This window comes from Aplidium turbinatum, chromosome 18, assembly GCF_918807975.1.
Source record: "Aplidium turbinatum chromosome 18, kaAplTurb1.1, whole genome shotgun sequence".
Lineage (NCBI taxonomy): Eukaryota > Metazoa > Chordata > Ascidiacea > Aplousobranchia > Polyclinidae > Aplidium > Aplidium turbinatum.
In genome coordinates this window covers 14,189,637-14,205,360 of record NC_137489.1, presented here as the reverse complement: position 1 = coordinate 14,205,360, position 15,724 = coordinate 14,189,637, and the positions used below count along the sequence as shown (strand labels likewise).

Sequence of the window (15,724 nt, the reverse complement as noted above, 5' to 3'; positions counted from 1 at the left end):
TCGCTTTATGGCTACTTTTGGCATTATTACATCACAACAAATCAAACAGTGCGGTCGTGATGGACTACTCTAGTATATTTTTCGCTTTTCGTTTTACATGTTTTGGTACAATTTTTTTCGTAATAAACGTTCAAAGCAATTGCCGAGGCAGTTTCAACTTTTGCCGTTTGGCCTCGGCAACGTTTTTGTAAGGGTTTGCAGTTACGAGTTAGGGCTGTGTTAGTTAAAATATCGAACAAAATTGAAATAAATCTCAATATTGAAAAGATATCGCATCGAAAAGTTTAATTCGATATATCGCTCAACACTAAAGTCTGCCACCAAGATGAGATCCCGTTTGACAGGTGAACATTTAAAAAGCCTAAATTTGCTACACTGCAATAAGCAATTTTGTGATATGTTCATTGTTCTTGTAAAATCATTAAAATGTGTTGATAGTAAAAACGGTCAATTATTCTAGAATAGATATCTGTATTCTATATTATATTCGGTTTCAGTATTCTAGAATATTCTAGAATAGCTAATTATTCTATTTTGCCCATCCCTACGTACTGATGATATTTTAGCTGCCATTTTAGTTTCTATGGCAGTGAAATATTTGTTAAGATTTGTGAAATTCATAGAATCAGTTTCATACAGTAAGTGGTGTCATCAATGGTTATGTGTTAAGGTAAATTATTTTTTTGGAGAAGAGATATTTATTTTGTTGTTAGATTATTAATCACTTTCTACATTTTTGCTAGAGTCCTTTTTGATAGCATTAAACAGAGCATAGTAATATTGTTTTTTACAATTATTTTTAAGTGGTCATTTCTGTGTTTTGTTGAGATAACTTTTATTAGCTGAAAACGAAATTCAATGCACATAATGACATCTGCAACTGAATTTCTTTTTGAAGTTGCTCGAAATGATTTCAAGGTAAGCATAAGTTGTTGTTTTTAAATTATATATTTGATTAGGCCTACTGTAACTGCATGGTGTAGAACAGTGCTCTTTGTAGTTGGGTTCCATGAGATTTCCTCATTTTTTTGGAAATTGATTTTTTGCTTCAGTGTTATATATTGATGTGTTATTTTGAATTTTTAAGTCACAGTGCGACATTTACAGTCTGAGTAGGCTAGTTAGTCAAACAAGAGGCTGAGTGCAGTCAATAGCCGAAAAGGAAACATTGGCAGTAGTTGTCACTAGTTCATTGTTATGCTATTAACGTTGAATGTTATTGTTACATCAAAGTTATGCAATGTTGCTGATGTACAGATTGTAAAAGAAATGCAAGAACAACAGAGTCATTAAATTTTTGACTTTGTATATAACTTTTGCAATAACTGTTGACTTATACACGAGACAAGACTCTGTTTTCATTCGGTTGCTTTACATGACTTTTTACTGCTCGCTTTCGATTATATGTAGATTTATTCTGATTATTTTTGAATTTAATTCTATTATAGGAAAAAGTTTTCAAAGATGTTCAAAACGAAATGATGAATGAAGTACCTTCATTTATTGAATTATATTCCAAATATGCTGGCTCAGAATTGGAAAAGAAGACTGCTGCTGATCAGGCATTGAGAGATTTAGTGAAAGATAAATTATCAAATCATCTGAGAATAAACACATCAGCCACAATTGTTGCAGATATGCTTAACATTATTACAACATCTGTATCTGTTGCTAAGCAAGGTGAGCATGCAAAGTTAGTTGAAATTGCTTAGTAGGCCTATGATACATATTAGGGTGTTACATTTTTGTACAACTTAGGGCAAAATCTTTCAATATATCATTTATTTGATGGGTTTTTGCACAAAAACTAGTTAGCAAAAAAAATAAATTAAAAATATTTATATTTTGAGGTTCCACGCTCTATGGGTCATATTGGATAAAATCTAAAAAATTCAAAAAATTGCAGAATTTTTATGCCTGCTATTTCTTGGATTTATTCATGTGTATTAACTTTTTTTTCAGCAAATAGGTTCTAAAACAATAGTTTATGAAATCAAGTTGTTGTGTACTTATCTGGCAACCTAGAATATGAAATGATATCTTCACGCGTCACTAGAAATCGGACTAAAATCTTGGATTGCATTGGTTATCCAACTGAGTTACCGCAGCTTCAACTTCCTACTAATGGTGATGTAGCAAGAGCTTTCTTTTGGTTAAGAAATAAAATAATGCTTGATCAAAATACTGAAAAAATTCCTACATTTGTTGAAGTAAAGACATTGTTAGTACAAAATATCATTCAGTTGTGGGGAAAAGCTGGTCTGCCACATGTTAACATTGATCGTGTAACTCAAATGACGAAAGAACTTTTTGATCAGGTGAAAAAACTTCAAGCTCAGCCATTATCTCGTCTAAACTCCCCAGCATATTTAATGAAAGTAGCTGCATTTCAGAGTAAACTTGAGAACTTATTTGATGTGAGTTCCTGTAAGTGCAAAATAACAGTTGAGCAGCAATGGCACAAGAAAACAGTATGCAAATGTGATTTTGAAAGGCGCATTCCAGTGCTAGAAGCACGGTTTTTAATTGATCAGAGAAATAGGAGAATACAAGTGATTGGTGGTTTAGATATTCAGGAAACTGAAGCAAATATGAGAAGAATTAGCAAATACAGCTGTAGAAACAATAGACCAGAACCATGTAGAATTCTTTATGGACAATCAATACAGGCAAGCAGTTCAGCAATTGATGAAACCGAGTCAAATAGTGATGATAATTATGAAATGGAAAGTGCACACATCCAAGTTAAAGAAGATGAGGCTGGGCCATCTAAGCGTACAAAAAGGTTAAGTGTTGTTAGCACAAATAACTGTATTATGGCGGATAAAAAACTGGCTTCAAATCGTTTATCATCATCACTATTGAACTCAGCTGCTGAAATATTTGGACATCCAGAAGCAAAACGATCCCATGTTACAGTTTATCGGCATAAGTTGGCGCTGAGGAACACGTTGCTTGGTGAAGTAGAAGAAAAAATGATTAATGCTGTATACTATCAGCTATGCTTTGATGGAAAGCGAATATTCAACAGAGAAAGACTAGTATGTTTGGCCAATTTTACTGATGAAGAAATCTTCATAGCTCTTAAAACTTTTAGAAGAAATGAGAGCGTTACTGGGGAAGCTTGCTTTTTGGCAATAAAGGAGTTGATCCAACCCAGCTTTTTCAAGAAGATTCTATGTGTTATGACAGATACAACATCTCTTAACACAGGACACAGGCGTGGAATTTGTGCAAGAATTTTACAGCATGTTAATACAGAGTATGAGCATGATGTGCTGTTATTGGAATGCTTATTTCACATAGTCGAATTGTATTTGGGAGATGTTATTAAAGCTCTTGATGGCGATACAACATCACCGGAGTTATTGCAGCATGGATCGTTTTTTAACTTTATTTCGAAGATTTCAAAACATCATCTTCTAGCTAATAATTTGACCACTCCTAATTTAAAACCAACTACAAAAAGTCAACAGATTTTATCTGACTTTTTGGATGCAGAGTCCACTAAACCTGCTTGCAAGAAATCAATTCGAGATGATCAAGCAGTTTTACTAGCATTGGCTTGCAATACATTCAGACAAGTTCCAAGTTCTTTCCAAAAATATTTATTTTACAAGCAGGAGACAGTGGGACATGCAAGATGGCTAACAACTGCAAATGGGTATTTGCGCATTTTATCATTTTGTCCATTTCAGTTGAATTCCTCGCAACATGTTGTTCTGAACCAAATTTCCCAATTTATTGTTGATGTCTACACTCCAATGTTTTGTTCCATTTTTAAAAGACCCAGTGCTGTTGAAGGACCAGCCTTAATGCTTCTGGCAAGAGATTTAATGCGAGCATCGGATGCTAATATTGTTAAATATGCGAAATCTTGCTTCATTCGCCATTCGGTTCTTTGGCTTTCTCCTAAAAATGTTGCCATCTCTTGCCATTCAACAAAACCACCACTCACTTTAAATCAAATTAAAGACATATCAGTGCCAGCTGTTGATACAAGAAAACTTGTATGGTCAGCTAGACCCCTCAAAGCTTTCTTTGATATCACCAGTAAATGTTCTCCTTGTATTTCATTGGGTGACGGAGGAATATGGCAAAGTTTCAAAAATAACCAAATGCCAAATGAAAGACTGATTGGGAATGTTAAGAAATGCTTGGAGGAAAAGAAAATTAAGGATAGCAATGATGACATGAGTGACAAAAAACTGAAAAAGATTGATACAGCGATCAGAGGATATGTTACTTGCATGACCACCAGTCTCGAATATCTGTAGGACACTTGATTTTTTTGTAATATTTTGTATATTTAAAATATACAGATACACTAGAGAATTGTGGACTATGAGAGTTTGATATTATTTAGTAATACAGTGCATGTATTCAAGGGCGTTGGCAGGAGGCGGGCAAGAGGGGGGGCCTTGGCCCCCCTGGAATTTGAATAATCAATATGATTGTGAAACGTACTATTTCAATAAGAAATGACCCAAATTTTCCACTTAGCTATGACCAGAGGTGTAAAGTAACGAAAGTAATTCTACTTATGTAGCTTACCCAAGTGGCGCCCCCCTAAAAATGTCAAAATTACAAAAACGCCCCCCCCCCCTTAAAAAAAATTCTGCCGACGCCCTTGCATGTATTAGCCCATGTCTATTAAGGCGATGTGAAATTTGAATGGACAAAATCGAATTATCACACAGGGTGACTACTGTTGTGTAGAGTATTTTTGTGAAGTTTTATGCAATAAAATCCAGTATCCGTAAACATGTAAGCGTTTTAAGGTTAGTATTTTCTAATTCTTGCAAGGTGATTCCACAAAAAATACTATCACAACGCATCAATCCACGTGATCCAGATAGCGCACTCTGAATGGCTAGTTAGGGAAAACGCGTTGTGTGCCGCACACACGCGCGCGGAGCGATTGCTGTCGATTGCTGTCTGCTGCTGAGAGATTTATATCTCCTTGAGATGCTGAATTGCTGATTATTATTGAAGATAAGGCTGCAAAATTCAGATAAGAAGTTGTGTTCAGCCGAAATGTTTGCTATGATTTTATGCTTGGTTGTTAAATAATCATTCAGGCTTCGGTTCAAAGTTAGTTTAGGCTAGGTTTTCCAAATTGTGTAAAGTAGGCCTAAGAGGCAGTGTCTGTAATTATCAGGTCTTCTGGAATAAGAACTGCTTATTCAGGTGAAGTTGCTGTTTGTGGTTCTGTATTTTTTATATGTAGCTTTGAGAATGACACTAATAAAGTTCATAGTATTACGGAAGGCTCAGACAACTAAGTTTTCAGCACTTAAATTCTTAGTTCTGTGTAGGCTACCGTACTGTAAGTGGGCTATGTTTTTTTTCTTCAAAAAAATGCATTAATCTCTTCACATATTATCTTTAGTTCATAAAGCTGACCTTGTTGTGGGTAGCATTGTTAACTGTTAAATCATGCCTAAAAGTTCTAAGAAGAGAGTAAGAAGCATGGAAAGCTCTTCTGTCATTGGACCCTCCAAGGAGCTTCCCACTGCTGATTTACCAACACTACGATATGCTTTTGCATTCTGTACTTTGTTGAAGGTGATACTCAAGTACTTTATTACTGCAAGTTTTTCTCTGACTGGTTTTAATTAAGCTTGGTAGTGACATAAAACATAGACCAACTCGTATATCTTCGTATGGATGAAGGGTAGTTGTTAAAAATACTAACATATAGCTTGCATGAATGAACAGTACACGTAGGCTACAATAACCAACTAGAAGACACTTTTCAAAACCTTAATGTGTTGAAATAATTAATTGCACGTTTACAGAGACAGAGCACTCATAAGGAATTGATTTTTCAGGAAGCTGGAAAAAAGCTAACTATTCTCTTTTCAAATGAAGATCGCATTCCTAAAACAATTGAGGTTTCTCCTCTCCCAACGTTATCGTAGAGTAGAAGCACCGTTATACCAAATTGGGCCTCTTGACAAAAGGACAACGAAAACGCTTCAAAAGAGAGTTAACAAAAAGGTAAGTTCTTACATGGGGTATCTTTTCAAACTTTTTTGTCTAGTAATTTTCTATGAAATGTAAGGCAGGCTTTTATAAGTATATTCTTTGATAACAGGGTCATACATAGACATGTCCCATGTTGTGTACTGGGGTTGGTCTGTTGTTATATTTGTTGAATGGAGCCATATGAGAAGGAAAATGGGTTACTGCCAATTCTACAACCCCACTTCACCATTGCAGATGTAGTTCAACCAACTCTAGATAGTAGGTGGTTTAAGGATTTTTCGATTTCCCAAAGCATTTCCTCGTGGGAAAGTGATTCAGATGTTCTGATTTCTATGTCTGTAAAGGCAGGGTTGTGCTTTCACTAAAGCTAGTCGTGCTATGGCGAGAAGATTTTTCTTGACTATCACTGATTTTTACTGCCATTTGTCTGAAAGAGTATTAATTGTTATGTTTGGTATATATTGTTTTTCGTTGTGACAGTCAGAAATAAAAACAAACTGAACTGATTTACATGGATTATTTTGTGTTCTTTACATTTATCAATCACACAAAAAACTTGTTTTTCAAGAGCCTCAAACAACAGCGAGGAGATGATTTCGCTGCAGCAAAGAAGTCACAAGTGATAGAGGAAGAGAACTGGAAAAAACAGCAGTTTTCTGCAGCAATTGATGAAGAAATTGACTCTCCTTTCGAACCAGCTGCACTTGGTACATCTGAATGTGACAATGCCCCGGTATTCAGTGATGATCCTGCTCTGCGATCTTTTTCTGTGAACATGTTAGAAAATATTCGCAAAGGCAGTAACTCTTGTGATGTTTCTGTCCGCACTTTTACCCAACCAAAATTAAATTTGGATGCCAGCTCACTGTTCTCTTTGATTGGGACCATGCCACGCTTACTGAGTCTATCCTTACTTCACACTTGACCATGGATGAACTAAAGGGTTTGATAAACACAAAGTTTGAATACCCTCATTTTCCTGCCCATACTCAGGCTGTGCAGCGTCTCATTTGGGAAGTCACTAACGACTGTGGAAGTATTGCTGGCCATCAACGATGGGATGGTTTCATTCGGGCGAGAATTGCTTCGCGTAGGGTCTTGCCGAAAGCAAACACGAAATCTGACTTTCTTTCATTGGCTGCAGTATAATATTTTGATATTCACCACTGTTTCTTGTTCATTGTCTTTATTCTTCATTCGTTTGTGCACGTTTTACAAGCACATATAAAGTTGGTTGGTTGATGTGTAAGCTACCATTGGAGAGTTGCAGTTACTATATCTGTCAAAAAACAAATGTAAATCGGCGAAAACAATCGAATATTAATGCAGTGCGTTGTGTGATTATGTAATACATATTACTACAACAAAACCAAACTGTCATCTTATGCACAGTGCATTCCTACTCTTGCCATGGAAGTGAAAAAGGCTTTAATATCATCAGTTTTTGCTGACCAAGCAAAAATAGGGTTGCCAGGTGATTGTTTAATATCTTACCGTACACCGCCAGACTTTACCTAAAAGGGCAACTAGCAGTCGCATCATATGTCATTGTTGTTGTGATTGTTAAAGTTGGAAATTTTTACAATTTAAAAAAAATAAACAAAGTTTTTTCTTCAAAAAAATTGTACCTGGCAAGTCTGTGCTGGCAACAAATGCCAAAGACAAAATCGACTACATGTTTAAGGTTACTGAATATTTTTGCGTGAAATTTTACAGAAATACTCTACATAGCAATAGTCACCCTGTGTGATAATTCGATTTTTGATTTTTTAAAATTTCTTGATTTTCACATCGCCTTAATGTCTATGTTTCTTACGAGGACAGATTCAATAACATTACTCATACTGTTACTGTGTTGTTCATATGATAAAATCGCCAATATCGGGTGAATCGTTAATGCAAGTGTGGAACCTCAAAATATTATTTTAAGTGAAAAATATTTTGACATAGTTTGTTTAAGTGCATTACCCACCAAATAAACACTATATTGTAGTAGGTTTGAAAAAATGTAACACCCTAATACATATTATTTTTATATAACTTTCTTACATAGTTTCTCTAGCTTGAAAATGGCTTATTTCATGGAGATCTTGTTACAGCTTTAGAGCAGTTATCAGTAATTACAATTTAAACCAATTTGAAGCATTTAAATCTACTCAATGTCTAAACTAGTGGTTCTCAACCCTTTTCAGCATGGAGCCAAATTCAAAACCTTAATTTTGTAAAGGGCTGCAACAAAAGAAAATACGTTGTAGGCTATAAAAATAAAATACAGTAGGCTACTATAAAGCAACAAAAACTAACAGAGCAATTAATTGGAAAACTTAATTTTGGCTTTGACTTTTAATAACTTTCCCAAAACGACAACCAATCTTGGGAAATGCAGTACGCAAAAGCTGGTTGAAGATGATGCTTCGTCAATTGGTTGTGTTAATTAATTTAATTCCAACCATTTTGCTGAAAAGTACTTTACACACGCATGCTGAACCAAATGCAGAGGAACTTTTCTGTGCATTGGCTATCAAGTCAGGATACTTTACCTGAAACTCGACTCCAAAAGTGAAATAGATGATCATATTGGAATGTGCAATTGTGCATGTCTTTCAACTTTAGGCATGTAATATGGGTCTGCTACTATTCGGCGAGTCCGATTCGGCGAGAGCCTTTTTCGGCGAGTGCCCTATTCGGCAAGTTTTTGACATTTTATTTTTGAAAGGGATTATCGAGTACCGTAGCCTAATTATAATTGCCGTTTTTACATCGTTAAACGTTGAAATCGTGCAGAAAGGAACAAAAATAAAATGTTTGAACTATTAAATTAAAATTCGTTATGTCAGTTCAGTTGAGTTGTTTTTATTTCTGACCATCATATCAAAAACAATACACGTCAACATAGCAAAGGTAGAAGCGACAAAACGCGAACGTTAAAACGTGCTTGAGTTCGTCATGTCAGTTCAGTTGTTTTTATTTTTGATCATGATATCAAAAACAATTCACGTCAACATAGCAAAGGTGTAGAAAAAGGTAGAAGCGACAAAACGCGAACGTTAAAACGTGCTTGTGACCGAAGTAAGTTATTGAGTTGAAAGAAATTTGGCACGGTCGCAACACCTTCAGAAAAATTTAAAAAATGAAGGAAAAATAAAAAAAAGAAAATGTTACAAAAAAAATCATGTTTAATGTCTATAAGTTAGTACTTTTGAATAGTTAAAATGATTAGTTTGGATCAACAAATGTGTGGCCTACAGCTTGGATTGAAAGGAAATTATCGGGTACCGTAGCCTAGTTATCCCGACCAGCAGAAATTGCCGTTTTTACATCGTTTTAACGTCGCTAAACGTTGAAATCATGTAGAAAAGAAAACTTTGCTGACTAGGATACGTTGAAACTGGGAAACATTCACTGAAGCCCTTCGATTTGTTCCAAGAACCCATTTAGCCTAACAGTTCATTTGTACATTGATTCAACGTCTGAATACATTATCTTAAAAATGCAACGTATCGAAGGGTTTCTGTGAATGTTTCTCAATCTCAATGCAGGCCTTAAAACTCGTGTTTTTTTCCTGCAGCCATCGTGGCCTACTGAGAGCTCCTTCTCGGCGGCCAAATCTGCGTGCTTGGAGGCCAAAATACAATAACGATAGCACAAGTAAATAGCATTAAACTTGCAACAATGTTAAAATGATCACTTAGCGTTGTTGAAGTCTGGGCGACGTCCTGCAATAGAATCGTTGTACCACGCATTAAATGCTTTATCGGGATTGTAATCCGGTGTTGCGGGACCATCTAACGACCCTAAATTGTTTTCACTGCTCGCAGCTCAGTACATTGTTTCAACTGCATACCGCCTTTCATAAAACCTGACCATTTATTCTGTTATGATGTCACCATTGAGGGTGTGAAGTCACTAACCCACAGCGTTCTCAACTATGAAGACACATGTTTTATTCACGGATGTCAACTAACCTAGTTCTCCTTTTTAACAACGATTCAATGTCCGACAACATTGAATCGATATAAAAACGACAATATTGCCAGCCGATGTAAATTAGCACTTCGGATTAACACTTCGTTAAAATAAACATCGGGAATTGCAAACAAGACTTACAGCGCTGGTGATCGCAGCTGGATATATTCAATACAACAGTAGTGACTATGATGCGCTGACCTAATTCTGCGTCGCTCTTTGATACTACATATTTTCGACATTTAATCCACGATCATTCTATTGCGAAATTAAATAATTGGCTAAAGGAAACCGTCGGCCAAACTTGGCCGACGGAGGAGGTAGCACAGGCGGTCATTCAAGCACTACAACCCTTTGAGGACCATTAATTTTTCCCAAAAAAATATTTATGTAGAATTTGTTTGTTTACTCTTCAAATGTCATATAAACAACACCTACGCAAGAAAAAATTAAAAAAGGATGTCTATCCTAAAATTAAGCATAGATATCCAATGCTACGTTAGAGTATCAGCAGTGGCAAGTTTTTATAGTTAACTGGGGAGTAAGGGTAATCGGCCTAATTTTATGGGACACATGTGTCCCAGCGGTCCTCAAAGGGCGGCCATGGCCGCGATGGCCGCCGGCTGCTTTAAGGCTTGCAACGTATCCTAGTCATCAAACTTCTCTTTTCTACACGATTTCAACGTTTAGCGACGTTAAAACGATAGGCCACACATTTGGTTAGCCTTTTCATTCTGTTACTACAATGTAAAAATGAACTGTTAGGCTAACTGGGTTCTTGGAACAAATTTTTGCTGGTAGGGATAACTAGGCTACGGTACCCGATAATTTCCTTTCAATCCAAGCTGTAGGCCACACATTTGTTGATCCAAACTAATCATTTTAACTATTCAAAAGTACTAACTTATAGATATAAACATGATTTTTTTTTGTAAAATTTTCTTTTTTTATTTTCCCTTCACATTTTAACTTTTTCTGAAGGTGTTACGACCGTGCCAAATTTCTTTCAACTCAATAACTTACTTCGGTCACAAGCACGTTTCAACATTCGTGTTTTGTCGCTTCTACCTTAAAAACAACTGAACAGACATGACGAATTCAAGCACGTTTTAGCGTTTGCGTTTGGTCGCTTCTACCTTTGCTATGTTGACGTGTATTGTTTTTGATATGATGGTCAGAAATAAAAACAACTCAACTGACATGACGAATTTTAATTTAATAGTTCAAACATTTTATTTTTATTCCTTTCTGCACGTTCAGCGACGTTAAAACGATGTGAAAACAGTTAGGCTACGGTACCCGATAATTCCCTTTCAAAAATAAAATTTCAAAAACTCGCTGAATAGGGCACTCGCCGAAAAAGGCTCTCGCCGAATCGGATTAGCCGAATCGGACTCGCCGAAACGGGCCATTCCGTATAATATACCATTCAATAAAAAAACATACAAAAGTATGAGTGCCTACCTGGCATGTGCCTAAGTTTTTGAGCCAAAAAGTCATAGTCCCGTTGTGAATTCCGTTCGAGTTATTTCAATTTATGCATTGTGAGCTTGTATATTAATTATTATCTTTTATGATCGTTAGGTTTCTGCTCTGCGAGTATCCCATTTATTCTACTGGGAGATGTTCTTGATTGCTTCACCTTAAGTGCTTGCGATGTTGTTTTCCAATATGTTGAAGAAAGAGTTGGAACATGGAAGTCGCCTTTATTTTACACAGCAGGTTGTATATATCGCAGCTTAAAATTTTGTATGTGATTAGATTTCATATTTCAGCTTCTATGTGTGGATATTTGTGTAAAAAAAATGAAGATTTTTGTAAAAAAGTATCTTTTGTTCACTAGTAATTTAAAGAAAGTAAAACAACAGAAAATGTTAAAACAACTAGATCGTACACTCGTAGATGCAATTCAGCAGAAGTTTGCACCATGTCACCTTTCAGTATTTTGATTAAATAAGAGCTGGCTCGTCTGCATCAAATTTCAAATAGTCTAGGCCAGGGCTTCCCAAACTTTTTTGCTCACAACCCCTTTTAATCTCCTAAAAGTTTCCGCGACTTTTTACGGTTAAAAGAACAAACAATGCGAAATATACGTTTGTGATATTTATTGAAAGGCTTAATTTAAACGAAAACTAAGAACAAGCTATCCGTAATCGAAGCCTACTACTTGTAGCCTGCTGGAAACAAAATCAAAAAGTAAACACACTTATTCAGTGTGGTGGGTGCGACTGCTCTCTACTAGTACTACAAAGCAGGTCTAGCCGTCTCTCGATGTTTGTCAATGCTGGTCTCAAGGCGGTTTTAATGTTACTTACGCTGGAACGGTATTTTATCAACGTTGAAAACACTGACACGCACATATACGTGGAGACAAACAGTAGGAGTGCGGTTACTGTTAAGCCATTATAATGGTGAATATTCCGGTCTAACGTTAGGCTAAGCCAAAAAGTGTGAAACTTTTTTCAAGAAAATTCAAGCCACGAGCCTACTTAGAGTCAAAAGATAGATCTGCAAATTTTTCCTGAGATTTGAAAGAGAGGTGCTCGGTACTTTGTTTTTTGCATTGCAAATGGCTTTTGGATCCAATCTAAATTGGTAGGCTATTGTCCAATTTTAGATAAAAAATAATTTTTAAACTCTTTCAACAATCTTGACGAGTGTCGGTAACCAGAAGCTTAATAACGTTTGATTCCACGCCATTGTTAGCCAAAAACTTTTCAATAAACGAGAATATTTCAAATGAATCATTTTCAATCTTTTGTTTCTAGATGTTCAATTTTTTGATGAACGCTCCAATTTTAGATTTCAATGTAAAAACATCGATGTTTTCTCCTTGGAAGGACAAATTAAATTCGTTCCCATTTTTCAAACAAACCGGACAAATAGCATAATTTGAAAAGCATTTTTAAAAACGGTGGACAAAGTCTAAACTTTTTTCCGTTGAAAAAATTACGACTTAATTTTTAACACTAATAACTTTTTAAAGCATTGACTTTAGTTTTGAAGTCCACGTTTACAATGCAGCAAAGAGGGTTACTCTTATTCCATATTTCACTATATAAATTTATAAAATACGGGTAGCCTATTGAGTGCACGACTCTTAATAAAGTTAATAACTTTCACAGCATCTTGCACATACGTGTTAATATGCAGTGCTTTGTGTAAAATTTGTATACTTTCTGCGACCCCCGAAGTTCGTTACGCAACCCCTCAAGGGGTCGCGACCCCCAGTTTGGGAAGCCCTGGTCTAGGCAATTTAGGTATGGTAGGATAATTGCGTCATTCTAATTTTACTGTGCATGCTTTTTATAGTAGAATTTGTGCTAATGAGGTCTTGGAAAAAAATTTGTGTCATTCATAGTTGAACGTGCATATTTTCATGATAACATTTTGACATTGTTGTATTTATACAGGCAAGAATTATTTGCTTCGAATGTGCAATGACCTGCTTCGAAGACTTTCCCAGTCTAAAAATACTGTCTTTTGTGGAAGGATCCAACTCTTTCTTGCTCGTCTATTTCCACTCTCTGAAAAATCTGCATTAAATTTGGTAAGACCTCACTTCTTCATACTGCATTGCTCATTAAGTTTGGTTCAGCCTAACACCAATTTAAGATTTAATGTTTTCTCTCCATCTTATGATTTGAAACAATTAATAGTGAAACGTGTATTCTGGTTGTTTGACCTTTAACCCGTAGATTACTTTTTATTTGCAGGTCAGTCAATTTAATTTGGAAAACGTAACAGTTTTCAACAAGAACGCGGATAGTAGCACGTTAAAAGGAACCACAGAATCAACAGACGATGATGGCGATGCAATGGAAGTCGATTCGAAAGAAAGCGAAAAAACCAAAGACACCGACATTTCTTCAGACAAAAGGTAATAAATTATTTTTTTTTTTGTTTTTTTGAATTTTTATTCCGAAATTCGTTTGTCATTGCTAGACAAATTTCCATCCGCGATCAGTGAGTGTGGCAAAGAGGAACAAACCGCAGACCACACCATCTGTAACTGCGCCATTTCGGAATGGCCCGTTTCGGTGAGTCCGATTCGGTGAGAGCTTTTTTCGGCGAGAGCTTTTTTTGGCGAGAGCCCTATTCGGTGATTTTTTTTTAAATTAAAAAGTACCGTAGCCTAATATTATCATTGCCGTTTTAGAGTTAGAGTTAAGGTTAGGGGTAGGGTTTAGGGATAGGGTTAAGGGTTAGGGTCTTATTTTCGTTTAGCTACGTTAAAACGATGTAAAAGCGGCAATGATAATTAGGCTACGGTACCCGATAATTTTCAAAAAATCACCGAATAGGAAACTCTCCGAAAAAGGCTCTCACCGAAAAGGCTCTTTGTTCCCGACGCTGGACCCATGCCACCATGTTCCCGACGCTGGACCCATGCCAATCTCAGCCGACCTGCCTGGGTACGGTTGAATCACCTCCGCACGGGTGTTGGGCGTTTCGCTTCCTTGATGCACAAATGGGGCCTATCAACATCTGCGGCATGCAACTGTGGTGCAGAGGAACAGACAGCAGATCACATCCTCTACCACTGCCCAACGTTTACTCCTCCAAGAGCAGTTCGCCTGTCAACGCTGGAGGACTCTACAATCAAGTGGCTGCTCGAAGAATGCCCGGACATTTGACCCCAATGAAATGTAGTCCAAAAACAACCTCTCATACGAAAGAAGAAGACCGAAAGGCACTCACCGAATCGGACTCACCGAATGGCAGCAGACCCACGCCATCTACCATGCGCCAAATGGTGTGCATGGTCTGCGTGAACTGGATGACAAATCAATTAATGGCTGCTCGACACCTGCCCAAACATCTAAACTGCGTCGCCGCCACTGCCCATTGCCCAGGGTGGTAAAAGGCAGAGCCCCTCCACCTCTGGAGTGGCGAAGAAGGTTCAAACGAAGAAGACCATTTTTTTTAATGACATGACGACTGAAACCATCTCTGACTGAACCTCTTTAGAGAATAGAATGCTTAGTAAAGTGTGAACGAAATTACATCAACTTTCAACCGAATTTTTTGCCAGCGATTTTTTTTATTTGATTTCCGCCAGTCCAGTTTGCTAATTTGCACAATAACATTACAACTAGAGATGTACCGATACCAATATTTTGGCCGATACCGATCCCGATACCGATATCACTTTTTTAGGCCGATACCGATACTGATACCGATATTTTGGCCGATACTTTGGTGTTACAAAAAGAAGCAATTTTGGTATTTGCAAGGAATTATATCAAATGCTAAGTTTTACCTTGTTTGCATAAAACTATTAAAAAAAGCTTTCAATTGGCATAATTTATTAAAGATTCAAGAATCCAATCTCAACCGCATTGTTGTGTCATAATAGTAGGTTTTAGTAATGAAAGGCCACCGTAATTGAGGATTGGGGACTGGGGTATAAGGGAAGAAACATTACATCATAATTGGGGTTTCTGAAAAATTAATAAAGTGTTTGCGCAAACTCTCCAAATAGGCTATCATAATTGATAATAAGATGTAAAATGTAAACCAAGTGATTTGTGTAGTTGTACAAAAACTATTTGACAAGTAATGTGCAACCTAAGGGCGCTTGTCGTGTGGTTGAAAAGCTTTTGCCAGGCCAAGACTACCCAGGTAGGCTCAAAATGAAAGCAATGGGACTACGAATCCTCACTAAACTAATCCATAAATGGTCTTGTTGCGCCTAAGATGACAACCTCATTGTGAAGAAAGGAGTGTCCATCCCGGCTATCAGCACAAGGCTGAGCACTCATTA

At 36.7% G+C, this 15,724-nt stretch overlaps 1 protein-coding gene across 2 annotated transcripts in view; it reads left to right on the top strand.

The window, feature by feature from the left end:
• The first annotated feature begins 750 nt into the window (after window positions 1–750).
• Window positions 751–15,724, top strand: part of LOC145787339 (THO complex subunit 1-like) — a 22,543-nt gene continuing 7,569 nt past the window's right edge. For both annotated transcript variants that reach the window (XM_082599064.1, XM_082599063.1), the window contains exons 1-5: window positions 751–918; window positions 1,449–1,680; window positions 11,542–11,679; window positions 13,371–13,507; window positions 13,674–13,837. In XM_082599064.1, the coding sequence (XP_082455190.1) occupies window positions 859–918; window positions 1,449–1,680; window positions 11,542–11,679; window positions 13,371–13,507; window positions 13,674–13,837 (731 nt within the window). In that variant the 5' untranslated portion in view covers window positions 751–858. The remainder of the gene's footprint in view (window positions 919–1,448; window positions 1,681–11,541; window positions 11,680–13,370; window positions 13,508–13,673; window positions 13,838–15,724) is intronic.